This window comes from Corvus cornix, chromosome 11 (assembly GCF_000738735.6).
Source record: "Corvus cornix cornix isolate S_Up_H32 chromosome 11, ASM73873v5, whole genome shotgun sequence".
In the NCBI taxonomy this organism is placed as follows: domain Eukaryota; kingdom Metazoa; phylum Chordata; class Aves; order Passeriformes; family Corvidae; genus Corvus; species Corvus cornix.
Genome location: NC_046341.1, coordinates 6,527,055 through 6,541,407, shown reverse-complemented (window position 1 = coordinate 6,541,407; position 14,353 = coordinate 6,527,055). Strand labels below are relative to the sequence as shown.

The following is a 14,353-nucleotide window of genomic DNA, read 5'->3' as shown; positions in this document are numbered from 1 at the left end:
CCGCTTCAGGCGAGGTCTGAGAAAAGATTTTTAAGGGGAAAAAAGGGGGACCGCCGTCCCCGTCCGCCGCGCTCCCCGCTCACCTCCCTCGCTCGGCCCGCTCGGCTCCGCTCGCCCGTCCCGGTCTGACGCCGTCACCGCGACGTCATCGCGCTCTGCCCGCTTCCAAGATGGCGGCGGCGGGCGGGCTGCGGCGCGCGGGCTGGCGGCTGTGGCGGGGCCGCGCGGGTGAGGGGCGGGGGGCGCGCCGGGGGCGCGGGGCGGGGAGGGAAGGGGGGGGGGGGGCGCGCTCCCCCGCGCGCGCTCCCGCGCGCGCCCCCGTGCGCGCGCCCCGATGATCGGGGCGGGGCGGGGCGGGGCGGGGTAAGGTGAGGTGAAGGGCACGAGGGCTGTGAGGGAACCGCGGCGGGCGCCGAGCGGGTGGGTTTGAAGGAGAGGTTGCTGGGTGGTATTTTTCTTTAAAAGCGTCGGCCGTGAAACGAAATTTGTTAAAAAAAAAAAAAAAAACAAACCAACGAACCCAAAAACCAGCGGCTAAATTAAAAGTTCCCCCCAGAGTGTCGTTGAGTAATCGGTCAGTGATTACGATGTGGTGTCTGTCACGGCTGTTCGGCTCCCGAGTAGGACTTGCCTCTTGGCCCCTGCTCGGAGGTCAGTGCCTTCCACCTAACCCCTTAATCAGGGCTAAAAAGGGGACAGGGCATGTTTGGGTGCCTGGTTTCCAGTCCAAGATTGGGAAACTATTTGCAATACATGCCATTTTCACTGTTCTTTCCCTCACAAAACATTTTTGCTTTATTTTTTTTCACGTAGACATGAGCTCAGCTGAGACTGGCACTAATCAGAAGCGTAAAAAAAGGCTCTACGAATTTCTGTTCTTTTCAGCTGTGTTCACCACAACTCTCCACCTGAATTTTCTGTGTGTCCTGGTGTGGGAAGGAGATGCTGACTCTTGGTTTCCCTTGCAGTGGTCAGGTGCCAGCACTACCCACCACTCCGTGCTCTCCAGGCCTCGGCTACGCTGAGGAGAGCATCCGACGAGCACAGGAAGGAGCCATTGACATCTTCCTCTCAGCAGCGCTTTGATTCGCCTCCAGCTGGGCACCAGCCTGAAGAGGAACCCCAGGGCCCTCGCCCCAGGTAACTCACCAGCTCCTTCTGGCACTGTCCCACGGGCAGAGGGATTGGAGGGCTTTTGCTTTCCTGAAACTCGCATCTGAAACTTGAAGACAACAAGATCCAGAGTTAAGGAGCCCCAGACTGTAGCAGCTAGAGAGCTGGTTTGCTGTGACAGTGCAAATTCCACCATGGAAACAGTATGGGACTTGCTTTCAAGAGGGAAGCTTTCTTGTCTGCAAAGGGTATGTCTTTGCTTCTGGATTTTTGTGTAAATCTAAAAAAATAGGGACAATATGTTGTCCATATGCCCGTGTTAGAAAAGGTTGTAGTTTAGTTTTCTGTAAAGGAGGGGGAATGTGGGGCTGATTGGTCTCTGTGTAGGCATCTGCATTGAGCCCTCCTTCCCTTATTTTTCTCTTCTCTCACAGCAAAGGTGCGTTAAGAATCGTTTTTCTGGACAGGGAAGGATTTTACTGGAGGAGGCCAGATTTATACTAAGCATGTCTCAAAATGTGCCTGGTGTCAGTGAGTGAGTGGCAGAGTCCAGGGTTCTGATGTTTGGTGGTGACATTCCCCTCACTGTAACAATACCTTCTCATAGTTACACTGGCCAGGGCGGCCAGGAGTCTGAGGACTATGAGAGCGAGGAGCAGCTGCAGCATCGAATCCTCACAGCGGCGCTGGAGTTTGTGCCTGAACATGGCTGGACTGCAGAGGCCATTGCAGAGGGAGCCAAGGTATGTGGGGAGAGAAGCAACAAACCAGTTGAAAACTGGATGGAGCTGAAGTGCAGAGACAGCCAGGCCTGCATGCTTCCCCCACATACTCTTGGGCGATGCACCTAAGTCAGCAAATGCTACTGGGCCGGAATGAAACCCAGCTGCTACAGATAACCCCCTCAGAGTTAGACTAAGGCATGAGGTAGAGTAGTGATCCTAAAGAGAGGAAAACATGTACAGGAAGTGCTTTTTAATGCAGCGTTGTTTTGTTTAAATTCACATAATGTCTTCCACAAAATTAATGAAACTTTTTCTAGCTGGATCCCTCTTGGCAGTGTCTGACCTGGTCTGTGCTTCTCCCTTCTTCCCTACAGACCCTGGGCCTCTCTGTTGCTGCAGCAGGGATGTTTCACAGTGATGGCAGTGAACTGATCCTGCACTTCGTGTCTGAGTGCAACACCAAATTGTCCAAGCTGCTGGAGAAAGAGCAGAAACTAGTGCAGCTGGGTGAAGCAGAGTGAGTACTAGGTGTGAACAAATGTCTTCCTTTGCAGATTTTGGGAACTGCGTAGACAGAGAGGCCACCTGGGACACAGATAAGTTAAAAGTGTAGTCTACCCAAATAAAGCCATTTTCCCAGATACAGACTAGAACCAAAGGCATGAAGGATATATAACACTTTGCTTATCTAATGCTAAGCCAGGTGGAGATTGATCTTTCAAGATCAGAATTGAATTTAACTTGGATGTGCTTCCTAATTATTTTTTTCCTTACCCAGGAAGAAGCCTATAGATGAATTCTTGAGGCATGCTGTGGAAGCCAGACTGAGGATGCTGATTCCATATATTGAGAAATGGCCCCAGGTATAAAAGTAATACCAACATTGTCTCCTTTGCGTGTGTGTATTTTAAACACCCTGTGACTTTCAACATAGTCTCTCCACCAGATTAGTTCAAGGTTGTAAATGAAGCCCTGGCTGGTTCAAATGATTAGTAGCCTTCAAGAGGAGAGCAACCTTGGAAGGAGGCAGTTAAAGGTGACCTTAGAGCAACTATTTCTCGCAGTTCTGGAAAGGCAAAGCTCTCTGTTGTTCACTCCACCCATCTGGCATCCCCAGGGTATAACCTGTGTCTCTGCTCAGTCCTATTTGCAGTGTCACTGCAAGTCAGGCTCTGTGCAGCGTTGCTGTGGCTGCACTGGGATCACCTGACACCTGGAAATGCAGAACTGCTTTGCTGCAGGAAACTGTCATTGACTGACAAAACCCTGGCAGCCTGAGGGTAGAGCTGTGAACTGAGAGGGCTCCATGCTTCAAAATACAGATTTAACTCTCAAGCCGTTCTTCCCAGCGTGGGAAAGGAATTGAATTGTGGCCACAGTGACAAGCAAAGAGTTCCTAATCTTGGGCTGCAAAGATTGCTGTGAGGTCAGCCTCTGTCCAGAACCACTGCTGGCCTCTGGGCAGCTGAATCCAGCACCCCATGCACAGAGAGAGAGTACAGGCTTCATGTTGTTCTTCCAGATTAGCATAATTTACCTTGTGAAGGATGTGGGTGGTTTGTGTCTCTCCTGGCATTGTGTGATTATGTTCAAAGGCTGCAGGATCCCAGCAGGGCCATTATGGCTGGTGCTGTTCTGCCCTTGGTTGCCACTCTTGAGTTCAAAGTCAAATTCAGAGAAATGAGAGATGTGACTCCCTACCCACAAGGGCACAGCACAGGATGAGTCAGCTCAGCCTCAGATGTTTCCATGCCAGAGAGGCACAGGGATGTCTGAACTGAGCAGGGATCTTTCGGCTCCAGTACAGGGTGAGGCCTGAACTTGCCAGCCACACTGTGTGTTCCCTGCACATCCTGTTGCTTGTAAGGACTGCAAAGAGCTGGGAGGACTTGTCACTGGGATCTGGAGGCAAGTCAGCAGCAACAGGGAAAACATAACAGAGCAGAGCACTGTTGGTCTGCTTAAATTGCATCCTTCTCTCTTGGGCTCCTATTTCTGTGTGTGTTTCCTTTGCAGGCCCTGAGTGTCCTGTTACTCCCACGTAACATCCCTTCGAGCCTCAACCTCCTCACCTGCATGATCGATGATATCTGGCACTATGCTGGGGACCAGTCCACAGATGTGAGTCCTTGTGCTTTGGGGACAAGCTGGTTCTACCCCTCAGCAAAATCATGGGTTCAAGTAGGAGTGGGGTTGAGTCCCTCTGCAAATGGCTCCTTTGTTGAGTGAAGAAGACATTGCAGAGGGACCCAAGGGTCTTTATAAACTACAGTCTAATTTCTTAAGAGCCACTGAGAATAAATGCAAATTACTGCCAATGGGATTAGTGCAAATTAAAAGGACCTACTTTCCTAGGCTCTTAAGTGCTCTTCTTTTTTGTTTTTGAAGATACAGACAAAGTTGTTGAGATTTTGAGACTAAGAAGTTGATCCTGTTTTCAGTGAGTGAGCAGTGGGTCTGTCAAACAGCTCTCTTCCACCAGCAGTAGCATTTACAGACTTGACTTGAAAACCTTTAAAGAACCTACCTAAAAATACCAGTAGCTTATTAAAGCTTTCATCTTTCTGGCAGGAAATAAAAGAAAATTATAACCTTAATTATAGCAATTAATAAATTACTTTAATTCTTATAGATGTAGGGAGAGATGGAAAAAGCTAAATGAACCATTTTAACAAACTACTTTAATAAACTTCTTTTATCTGTGTATAAAAGAGAAGCTACTGCAGTGAAAAATAAATAAGATGGCTGAAAAATTAAAGGAATAAACTAGAAGACAACTGAAAGAACACAATTGCTTCAGGAACTGAAAGTCCCTTATGTGTTATGCAAGTCAAATCAACATGTTGGAGCTAGTGTCTGCACTGAGCTGTTCCTAAAGTCTCACTGATGCAGGGATTAGAAGAGGTTCTAATGTTGGTGTTTTGTTTGCACCTTCTGACTGGTTACATGAGTTTTCCGGGCAAGCCGTGATGCTGAGCCTGCTCCCTCTTTCCCAGTAAAGGGATTTAAAGTCCTCACAGCAGGTCCCTTTTCCCAACACCAGGAGCCAGGCAGAGTATTCTCATGCCTCAGAGACTCCTTCACATGGGTTTTTAGGAGCACAAAGAGAACAGAAAGAGTTTTGTCACAGGCCCTGAGAGATCCAGCTGCATATGGCAACTTCGCCTGTATGGGGAAGGAACGTGCTGTGGGTGTGTGATTTTCCCTTGCTGTTCTCTGATAGCTGCACTCTTGATGTGCATTCAGATCACAGCTTTGTCTCTGTCCTCCTGTGCCCCTGCAGTTTAACTGGTACACTCGCCGGGCTGTGCTCACTGGCATCTACAACACCACTGAGCTGGTGATGATGCAGGACTCGTCCCCTGACTTCGAGGATACTTGGCGCTTCCTGGAAAACAGAGTAGCTGATGCCATGACCATGAGCAATACTGCCAGTCAGGTAACCTTAGGGACAAGCGTGCATGCAGCAAATCCCTTCTCCCCAAGGATATATGCGGGCACACCTGGCTTTTCCATCCTGCAGATCCCACATCTGCTGAGAGACACCCTTGTTGCTGTCAGTTCACAATCAATAAACTATTATGTGTTTTTTAGTAAAATGACATGTAGCTGCCCTCTTTGTCAGACTGTCCCAATGGTTAGGAGACATCCCAGGAAACCCCTTCCATGTGTCCTATCTGCGGCTGTCACTTGTCTGTGGTGCTGTCAGCACCTTTCTGTAGCAAATACGTTTGTTGTCCGTTCCATCTGTGTGTTTGGGGGCCACAAGTGCAACTGCAGGAAGCAAAAGGTCGTGTTCTCCCTGTGTCTCCCAGGTACAATCCACTGGAGAAGCCGTTGTCCAGGGTCTGATGGGAGCTGCAGTTACTGTAAGTAATGCTGAAACCAGCTGGGCTGTGAGAGCAGAATTGCTTCTGAATGTCATCATGTGTTTTCCTCCCAAATCTAGAGGACAACATGGAAAAACAATCGTCTTTCATAACTTAGATTTATTTAAGGGTGATTTCCTGGGTAGTTTGGCGTTAGTTCACTGTTTTGTGGTGAAATAACTTGTAATAGAGCATAAGGAAAATACGTCAGAAGCTGCAGGGTGAGCTTTAGGGATGAGAGAGGTGACCAGAATAAATACAACTGTCCTCCCTTGCTTGTCACAAGATCTCTCCCTCTGCCAGGCCCTGTGCTGGAAATCTTGACAGAGGGTCAGTGGTCCCATGGATACTTGGGAGGTGGCACCTGTCCCTGAGCCAGCAGGGTGACTTCCTCAGGCTGTTTCATTTGACCCCAGTGCCCTTCCAAGAATTCATTCACTTCTTGGTAGTGTCCTGGACTGCTTTCTGTCCATGCAGAGGGAACTGCACTTCCTCTGGGAAATAGCTCTTTGTGTACCCAGGAGTGACTTTTGACGGGCTTCAGGGCCTCGCTGTGATTCTATTTTTGGACAACTCCCATCGCATTTAGCAACAAAGTGATTTCCTTGTTACCAGAAATACATTTACCTTGTATCAGGACAAGACAAACAGGCTGGAACATAAATTAGAAATTATTTTTACTGATGAAGCACTTCTCAATAATTTCTCCCACCTCCTTCCCCCTGCAGTTATGGTGAAATTTAGTGTCTCTCCTCTTTCATACCTGCATATGCCAAAAGGATCCTCCACTAGAGAAATCCCGGGCTCTGTTTTACATCCACACGATGCTCTCGGGTCTGGGATATCTCCCATTGCCGAGGTTTGGTCTGTCCCTGCAGCAGATCCACTGCACAGATAAACGGGAGGAACTGGATGGATTCTGAAGCGGGCTGGGTTGTAGTCAGATGGCTTTAGGGCAGAATCATCCCAATACATAACTATTAGGGGAACACATCCCGAACCTCCCACGTCCAGGGTGTCCCGAGGGTAGCACTGTCCAGGCGTGCTGAGTTCTGCAGGTCTCTGCAAAATGAATGAGTGAGCGTAAATTCACTGCCGAGGTCTGCATGGCCGCAGAAATAAACCCAAGCTGAAACCTACTGACCGGGAGTGCAGGTTCCGGTCAGAGGGGTGGCCGGAGGTGGATCCAGTTTGATCCTTGCCTGTCCCCAGACCACAGTGATGCCTCTCGCCCCCCGCATCACTGCTCGCAGCACAGGGGCCTCCCCTCGGCACCTGCTCCGGCGGCCGCCCCGGGACAGCGGCACTAAACCCCGTTCTCCCTGTGCCCACAGATCAAGAACCTGGCGGGGCTGAACCAGCGCCGGTGAGGCGGCGGCGGTGGCGATGGCGGTGGCGAGCACCGGAGGAGCCGCGCCCGGCCCTTCCCCGGCACCAATAAAGTCGTACTCAGCCTGGCACGGACTCTTTTTGCGGGCGCACCGGGGCCGGGGGGAGCGGGGTGGGGACGGACCGGGCGGGCGCTCCGGGCGGCGGGATCGGGGCCGGGATCGGGATCGGGATCGGGATCGGGGCCGGGATCGGGGCCGGGATCGGGGCGGGGCAGCCATGCCGTACGCCAACCAGCCCACCGTGCGCATCACCGAGCTGACGGACGAGAACGTCAAGTTCATCATCGAGAACACGGACCTGGCGTGAGCACCGCCGCGGAGCCGGGCCGGGGCGGGCGGGCCCGGGGGTGAAGCGGCCGCGGGAGGCCCCGGGAGCGGCCCCACGGGCCCGGCCTCCCCGAGGGCGCCTCCGGTGCGGCCGGGAGGGTCTCTTGAGGCAAAGCCCCGCAGAAGCTCTGGCCGGCGTCTGTGCGGGCCCGCAGCCCCACGCTCCCTCATGCCTAAACACGGGTGTTTCCCTCCGTCAGGGTGGCAAATTCCATTCGAAGAGTGTTCATCGCAGAAGTCCCCATCATAGGTGAGGCCTTTTGCTTGCCTGTGGTCGCAGTCCCTTGGACTGCCCTCGCTGTGGCTCCCATCACTTCCCCTCCGTGTTCTCCCACACCTCCCCGCTGCTTTTGGCTCTCCTTACCCGTGCTCGGGCAGTACTGTGCCCTGCAGATGCTGCCTCGGTGTGTCTCTGCAGTCTCTGTAATGTTTTCTGTGACCTCACAGGCTGGCTTTTCCCACATGAGTATTTCTCAGCTTGTGACTTTCTCTTCTCTGCAGCCATTGACTGGGTCCAGATAGATGCCAACTCCTCCGTGCTCCACGATGAATTCATTGCACACAGACTGGGTGAGTGCTGGGGTGGGGAGGAAGATGAAGGCGGGTTGTGGGCAAAATCAGTCCAGAGATGCTGAAGAACCTTTGTCAGGTGCTGTTCCTCCACTGTCTTGGCAGGAGAGTTAGGGGCTCTTGTGGTCTCACTCAGACATTCCTCTGATTTCCTGCTTCCCACAGGTCTCATCCCACTCACCAGCGATGACATTGTGGATAAGATGCAATATTCCAGAGTGAGTCAGGCGAAATGCTGGGGGGAATCATTTTTGAGGGTGGTGCGTGTTTGATCTGATGGAAAGCTCTGGCAGTTTCTTGCATGAAGAACCCATGTGTGTGTCCCAGGACTGCACGTGTGACGAGTTCTGCCCGGAGTGCTCCGTGGAGTTCACGCTGGACGTCCGCTGCAACGAGGACCAGACTCGGCACGTCACATCCCGCGACCTCATCTCCAACAACCCCCGCGTCATTCCGGTTGGTGCCGTCCCGCTGCGCGTCCTGCTCTGCGTTCCTGCTGAGGCAGGGTAGCAAACACATGGAATGTAGACACAGCAAGGCCTCTGAGCATGTTTCACATCGCCCAAAGCTCCACTTAAACTGTAGTGGGAGAGCAAAGCAGGAATAGCTGCAGAAGCAGCGTGTGTGCCAGTGTCCTCCTCATCTCTGCTGTGTTGTCTTTCACTTGCTGTCTGATGGGGTGCAGAGCAGTATGGCCTCATCCTGCAACCCTCATCCCAAAATCCTTGGCTGCCCCTTGACAGGCCTCTGGCTTGCTGGTTCTTGGCTCTCAGCATGGCAGAGTGTGAGGAGCCTGGGCCAGGGCAGTGCTGCCAAACAGCTCCTGTGCGGTCATCTTGGGGAGGGTTGGTGGTGCCAAAGTGGGACAGATGCAAAAGGACTTAGAGAGAATGTTCTAATACACTGTTGAGGTGGATCCAGATGTCACCACAACCTGAGGCTGCTCCTGCTGGTGACGGTGTCTGCCTGGGTAAAGCCCATCTGGAGCCTGCTGTCTGTTACTTGCCTTTGGCTGAGGTGCTCTGAGTGCTGTGTGTCATCTACGGCAGCTGTGGGAGTGACTTTGGGAATCGAGCAGATGTGCTGTGCAGGGCTGGAGCACTCATCCAAGCTGATCTTGTCATAATTTGCTTGCTTTTGTTCTGCTGCTGCAGGTGACATCTCGGAGCAGAGACAACGACCCCAATGACTACGTGGAGCAGGATGGTGAGTGGTGGGTCACTGGGAATAAGAGCTGAAGGAGGAAATTAACTTTTCTCTCAGGTTCTTTGAACTCATTCTTCCTTTACTAGCTGTGCAACCATAAGGCAGCCATAAATCGGATACTTCTGAGCTGCTGGTGTCACTGCATCAGTGGGGTAGTGTTTTGTCTTAATGCCACTTACAGATTGTCCCAGAACTAAAGTCAGAGGGTGCTTCTGTCTCTCCTTGTGAGAGCTTACAGACAGCAAAGAAGTGAAATGATGTGATGTTGGCTGTTCCCTGGGGGCCTGTGCAGCTCCTTTTTACTTAGTTGCTCTGGGGACACAGCTGAGCCCCTCTAAAAATCCAAGCAAACCCTGGATGCTGGTGACATCTTCCTGGACACCAAAAATCTGCCTTTGCTGCAGTGTGATCCTGCACACTCATTTCTCCTCTGCAGCCTTCTCAAACCAGTGTGTGCTTTTCCAGACATCCTGATCGTGAAGCTGCGCAAGGGGCAGGAGCTGCGGCTGCGAGCCTATGCCAAGAAGGGCTTTGGCAAGGAACATGCCAAGTGGAACCCCACGGCCGGCGTGGCCTTCGAGTACGACCCCGACAACGCTCTGAGGCACACGGTGTACCCCAAACCAGAGGAGTGGTATGTCCTGGTGTCTGTCTGCAGGGACTGGGAAAGATTTTCCAGCAGCCAACAACTTACTCTTCAGCCCTGGGGATAATTTGGGTCAGTAAGTGATGGGGAGCGTGCCTGCCACATCCCCTTGCACAGACTCGGCTCCTGGGTTTGGGTAGCAAGGCCAGTCGCTTGTTTGCAGCTGCACACAAGGTGGACTGGTTTGTGGTCATCTCTTGTCCTCCCTCACGTACCATCACTGCTGGTTTACCTTGCTTTTATGCCCTTTTTCACCACTTGTTGCTGATCTTCCCTGTGCAAGTGTTTTGTAGGTCACGTAAGGTCTGAGGAAGGAACAGATCCATATGAGAAGAAAGAAGCTGCTATGAGAGCAAAGAGTGGAAGGTTGGGTTGCAAGGCTGATTTTTCAGCCTGGCTTAACGAAGCCCAGTATGGCTCTGATTTAACCCATACATCTCCTCACTCCTGGAGCCTGAGCTTTGGCAGGGTTTCCCTCTCTGGCCCTTTCCTCTCCTCTGAAATACCATTCTGCACAAGTTGCATGCTGCTTATCATCCAAAAGTGACGTGAGTTTACATTTGGAAAGCTGCTGCCCTGCTTTCGATGGGCAAGGCCTTTATCCATCATCACTTTTCATGAACAGGTACCTGAGCTGCTCCTGGCTCTGTATCCCAGTGATCACGTAGCAGACATCCTGCCACTGAGCACGCTGGAGCCAGGAGCATAGCGAGGAACCAGGTGCTTCAGGCAAGGCAGGTTGAGAGCAGGGACCGGGCAGGGTAGTGGATGTGCTGCTGTAAGCATTGATGGGTTGCAGGCTCAGGAGCCTGGTGTGGCATACAACAGGACACCAGGAAACAGTTTTTGAGAAGTTCTAGACAAAATATATGTAAAAGTTGGAAAAATCCCACAAGAGGATTGATATTGGAGCTGCCAGTTCTTGACGATATGTCTCTCTTTCCAAGTTCATCTGACTCCCTATGAAGACAATACAGAGCCAAAGGCTTCTGCTGACCAAGGCTAGCTATGATTTTTGGTTTAGTTTTTCATGGTAGTTGCTTTTTGAGGCTGTTGGCAGAACACTGGCATACAGCTAGACTCTCCAAACAGCTGTCAGGGTGGTGGAAACCTCTGCACTGTTTTGGTCATGGGTGGTTCTGCAAGTAACAAGAAATCCCAACTCCATTAATTAACACTTCATCTCTCTCAGTGGTTTGTAAAGGCAGAGGGTTTGTTAGAAAAATACAGTTTTATTTCAGGCAGCTGATTACAGGGTGCTGGGATCAGTGTTTCTGGGCATTGCAGAAGGGCAGAGGAAGGCCAGTGGGAGACCTTGGTAGGTACAGGATTTTCTGTGCTGGCTTCTCAGACAGCTCAAGGCTCTGGGTTTTCTTACACGGATTAAGGGGTTCCACACAGTCTCTCTGGTGTGGTGCTCTATAAACCAAGGGATGCAGCAGGTAGAAAGATGTGACACACAGGTATTGCAGTGATTTTGGTAGAGGAGTGGAGGCACAGGACATCAGGATGGAGCTCACTGATGCAGCTGATGTCTGAGGTTTTTTTCCTGCTGGGTTCAAGCCAACTGGGCTTCACAGACTTGAGTACTGGAGTATTCCATTGCTTTCCTGGCCCAGTGGAAAGTAGAAAGAAAAGATAACCCAAGGTCCATTACTCCATAAAAGCATCTAGGCTCCATAAACACAGTCCCTTCAGGAATTGATATCCCTTCACTGTGAGCAGCTGCCAGATTGTTTGTACCAGTGTAGGTGGTTTATGAGCCACAGTACAGGGCTTGATGAGTTTGGGCATAGCAGGGCTGATCCTCTTCTTGCAGTGCTGCTGGATTACTCTGTGGCATTAATGAGGAGCCAGAAAGAGCAATGTGAGACAGCTCTTTTCTGTAACTTGCTGTTTGATAACCACCCTGTTGTGTGCTGGATGTGAGCCCCAGAGCTTGCTCTCTGGGGCCAAACTGAGTGCCTGGGCTCTGTGGGACCAGGCTGGAGCAGGGGCTCTGTGCTAACCTCTCCTGCTCTCTGATTCCAGGCCCAAGAGTGAGTACTCGGAGATCGATGACGAGGATGCTCAGGCTCCCTATGACCCCAATGGGAAGCCAGAAAGGTAGGGAGCTGAATGCAGTGCTGCAGCTGGAAGATGGGGTGACTGGCTGGGTGCATCTCACGGGCTCTCATTAATAGAGGAGTGTCTACTTTGTGCTGAAATTGCCAGACCAGGGAGCTGACATTCCCTGAAAAGCAGGGCAGGAGTTGGTGTTAAGTGGTGATATGCCCAGGTCTGGCAGGTTTTCCCCTCTGGGAGATACTAGACAGTACTCCTGAGTTTGTGTTGCCAGGTAGGGTGGTGCACACTCGGTGGAGTGTGAGGCCTGTGGGGGAAATACCCTGGCTTAAGGTATTCATTCACCTGTGTGTGTCTCACGCTTTGATTGCTGGTGTTACTTACACTGCAAAAGTGCCTCAGCCAGCCCTAGTCCCTGGCCTGGGGCTCTGTGGTGGCTTGCAGGTCACAGTGCTGAACAGAAATCAATATCAGAAGTGCTCTTACAGCCCATGAAGTTGTGAGTGTTGGTGTGATGGTTGTAGAGGGGCAGCACTGGCTGTACCCTGCTTGGGAGGTGAATGATGATGATGATGATGATGATGATGATGATGGTTGGGATTCCAGGCAGATCTCCCTGCTGTGGGCATGGATGGCTGAAATAATGTGCACCTCCTTGCAGAGCAGATGGTGACTTAACCCCTTGCATTGTAACCTCAGGTTTTATTACAACGTGGAGTCCTGCGGTTCTCTGCGCCCCGAGACCATCGTCCTGTCTGCACTGTCCGGCCTCAAGAAGAAACTGAGCGATCTCCAGACACAGCTGAGCCACGAGATCCAGAGTGACGTCCTCACTATCAACTGAGGTGGCTCCTTGCAAGAGAGTGCTGAGCTGTGAGTGATGCCTGGCTGAGATCTAGGGAGAGGCTTTTACCTCCCCACCATCTCCCTCTGCCTTTCCTGGCCCAGCACCTGGTTGGTGACGCCTCTTCCCTGGCCTTCCTTCCCAGGGAAAGCCATTGTGATGTGTAGGGTAAAACAGGAAGGGAACCAGTCAGTGAGCATCTTAGCTGGGGCAGGCTTTGTTTCTAAGTGATCCCAGAGTTTTGGTTCTGGTGCTGGATTTTGGCCATGTGGTGTTTGGGATCGGGAAGCGTGTACCTTTGTTACACAACCCTGCTTTATTTACATGTCCATTTTTTACTGTGCTGAATAAAGCCTTACCCCCACATTTTTCTGTCATCCCTGAAAGCTCATCCGAGGCTGCTGGAGGAGATGTCACATCATTTACTTCTCTCCAATAGACATTAACTTAATGAGATCTGCTTTGGAGGGAGCATTGCTCACTGATGCTGATTGCTGCTTGTGACATTATCTCCTGAGGAGAGCAGCACCCCTCCTGCAGGCAGCCCGTCGTTCATTGATCCGGGCTTGCTTTTAAAGCAGATGTTTGAGGCTGGGGTGGGTGAGTTGCTGCAGAAGGCAGCACTGTAGGGGAGCTCAGCTGGGCCAGGCAGGTGAAGCTGTACTTACAGACTCCTCAGGAACAGGCCCCACCCGTGCTGTATAACCTTTCTCTGAGGAGCTGGGTGGCACGGGGTCTGTCAGTAATGGCCTCTGGCTGATACCCTTCTTTGTGCCCACAGCCCCCAGTGTATGCTGGGCTAGAGCTTGGTGCAGATCCCATGCCCTGACCCCCCTGGCAGTGGCTGAAAGGCTCCAGCAATGGCCTTTGTCACCCCTCCTCCTCCCCTCCATCAGTGCCCAGCATGGCTTGGGATGAGCTTATTGGTGGCACTTTCCTGGAGAGACCCGCAGCTCCTGTACCGTGGAGGCTGGGAGGGAGGGGAAGGCCTGTGTGCCCCTGTGCTCATCCCGCTGTGGATGGGGATAGTTCAGGGAGTAGTGACAGGGTCATGCTGAGCTGGGGAGAGCAGCCCATGTCAGCATTGCCTTCCTCTCCAGGCTGCTGCTTCCATTTCCTTCCCATGGCAGAGCTGGCTGCAGCATGGGTCCCCGTGTCCCCGTCCCTGGAGGGGTCACTGCGCTGGCTGGCGTGGCTGTCTTACCTTGAGGCCAGTGCTGCCAGGCAGTCATGGCATGGATAACTTACCTGGCACAGCTCTGGGAGAGCTGGGAGATGGTGTGCCTTGAAACACCTTCACGTGGGGACTTGGAGCCACCACCGCCCTGGCACATCCCTGGAGCTCCGGGGAGCTGGAGGCAAGGGTGACAGTGGGCTGCTGGCATGCTGTTCCACTCCGGGTTGTTTGATGAAGAGTGGCAACTCGCTCCACCCTTCTTCCTCTCCCAGTGGTTTTAGGGCTTCACTTGAAATGTCCTGGCCATGGCTGGAGGCAGAACAAAGCCCTGAGCCAAGCCTGCTGCCAGGAACCTCAGGAAATCTCCCCCCATCAGCATTTTTCTCTCTGGCAGGCACTACTCCCACTTGCGCTTCCCGAG

The 14,353-nt window shown here is 52.1% G+C and overlaps 2 protein-coding genes across 3 annotated transcripts; both read left to right on the top strand.

Annotated features, from left to right (window-relative positions):
• Positions 1-155: 155 nt before the first annotated feature.
• Positions 156-7,165, top strand: COQ9 (coenzyme Q9). Of its 2 annotated transcripts, none has more exons than XM_039558229.1 (9): positions 156-228; positions 969-1,140; positions 1,721-1,856; positions 2,213-2,355; positions 2,617-2,701; positions 3,855-3,959; positions 5,122-5,277; positions 5,654-5,707; positions 7,042-7,164. In XM_039558229.1, exons 1-9 carry the CDS (start codon positions 171-173, stop codon positions 7,075-7,077), a joined length of 945 nt encoding a protein of 314 aa, XP_039414163.1. In that variant the 5' UTR covers positions 156-170; the 3' UTR covers positions 7,078-7,164. The 2 variants fall into 2 exon arrangements, with proteins under 2 accessions (XP_039414163.1, XP_039414162.1); XM_039558228.1 differs by lacking the exon at positions 156-228 and adding an exon at positions 573-651 and having other exon boundaries at positions 7,042-7,165.
• Positions 7,166-7,195: 30 nt separating this feature from the next.
• On the top strand, positions 7,196-13,121 carry POLR2C (RNA polymerase II subunit C). The gene is made up of 9 exons (XM_010403469.2): positions 7,196-7,401; positions 7,626-7,675; positions 7,927-7,995; positions 8,161-8,213; positions 8,323-8,451; positions 9,150-9,201; positions 9,667-9,835; positions 11,879-11,953; positions 12,611-13,121. The coding sequence occupies exons 1-9, from the start codon at positions 7,316-7,318 to the stop codon at positions 12,753-12,755; spliced, it is 828 nt and encodes a 275-aa protein (XP_010401771.1). The 5' UTR covers positions 7,196-7,315; the 3' UTR covers positions 12,756-13,121.
• The last annotated feature ends 1,232 nt before the right edge of the window (positions 13,122-14,353 follow it).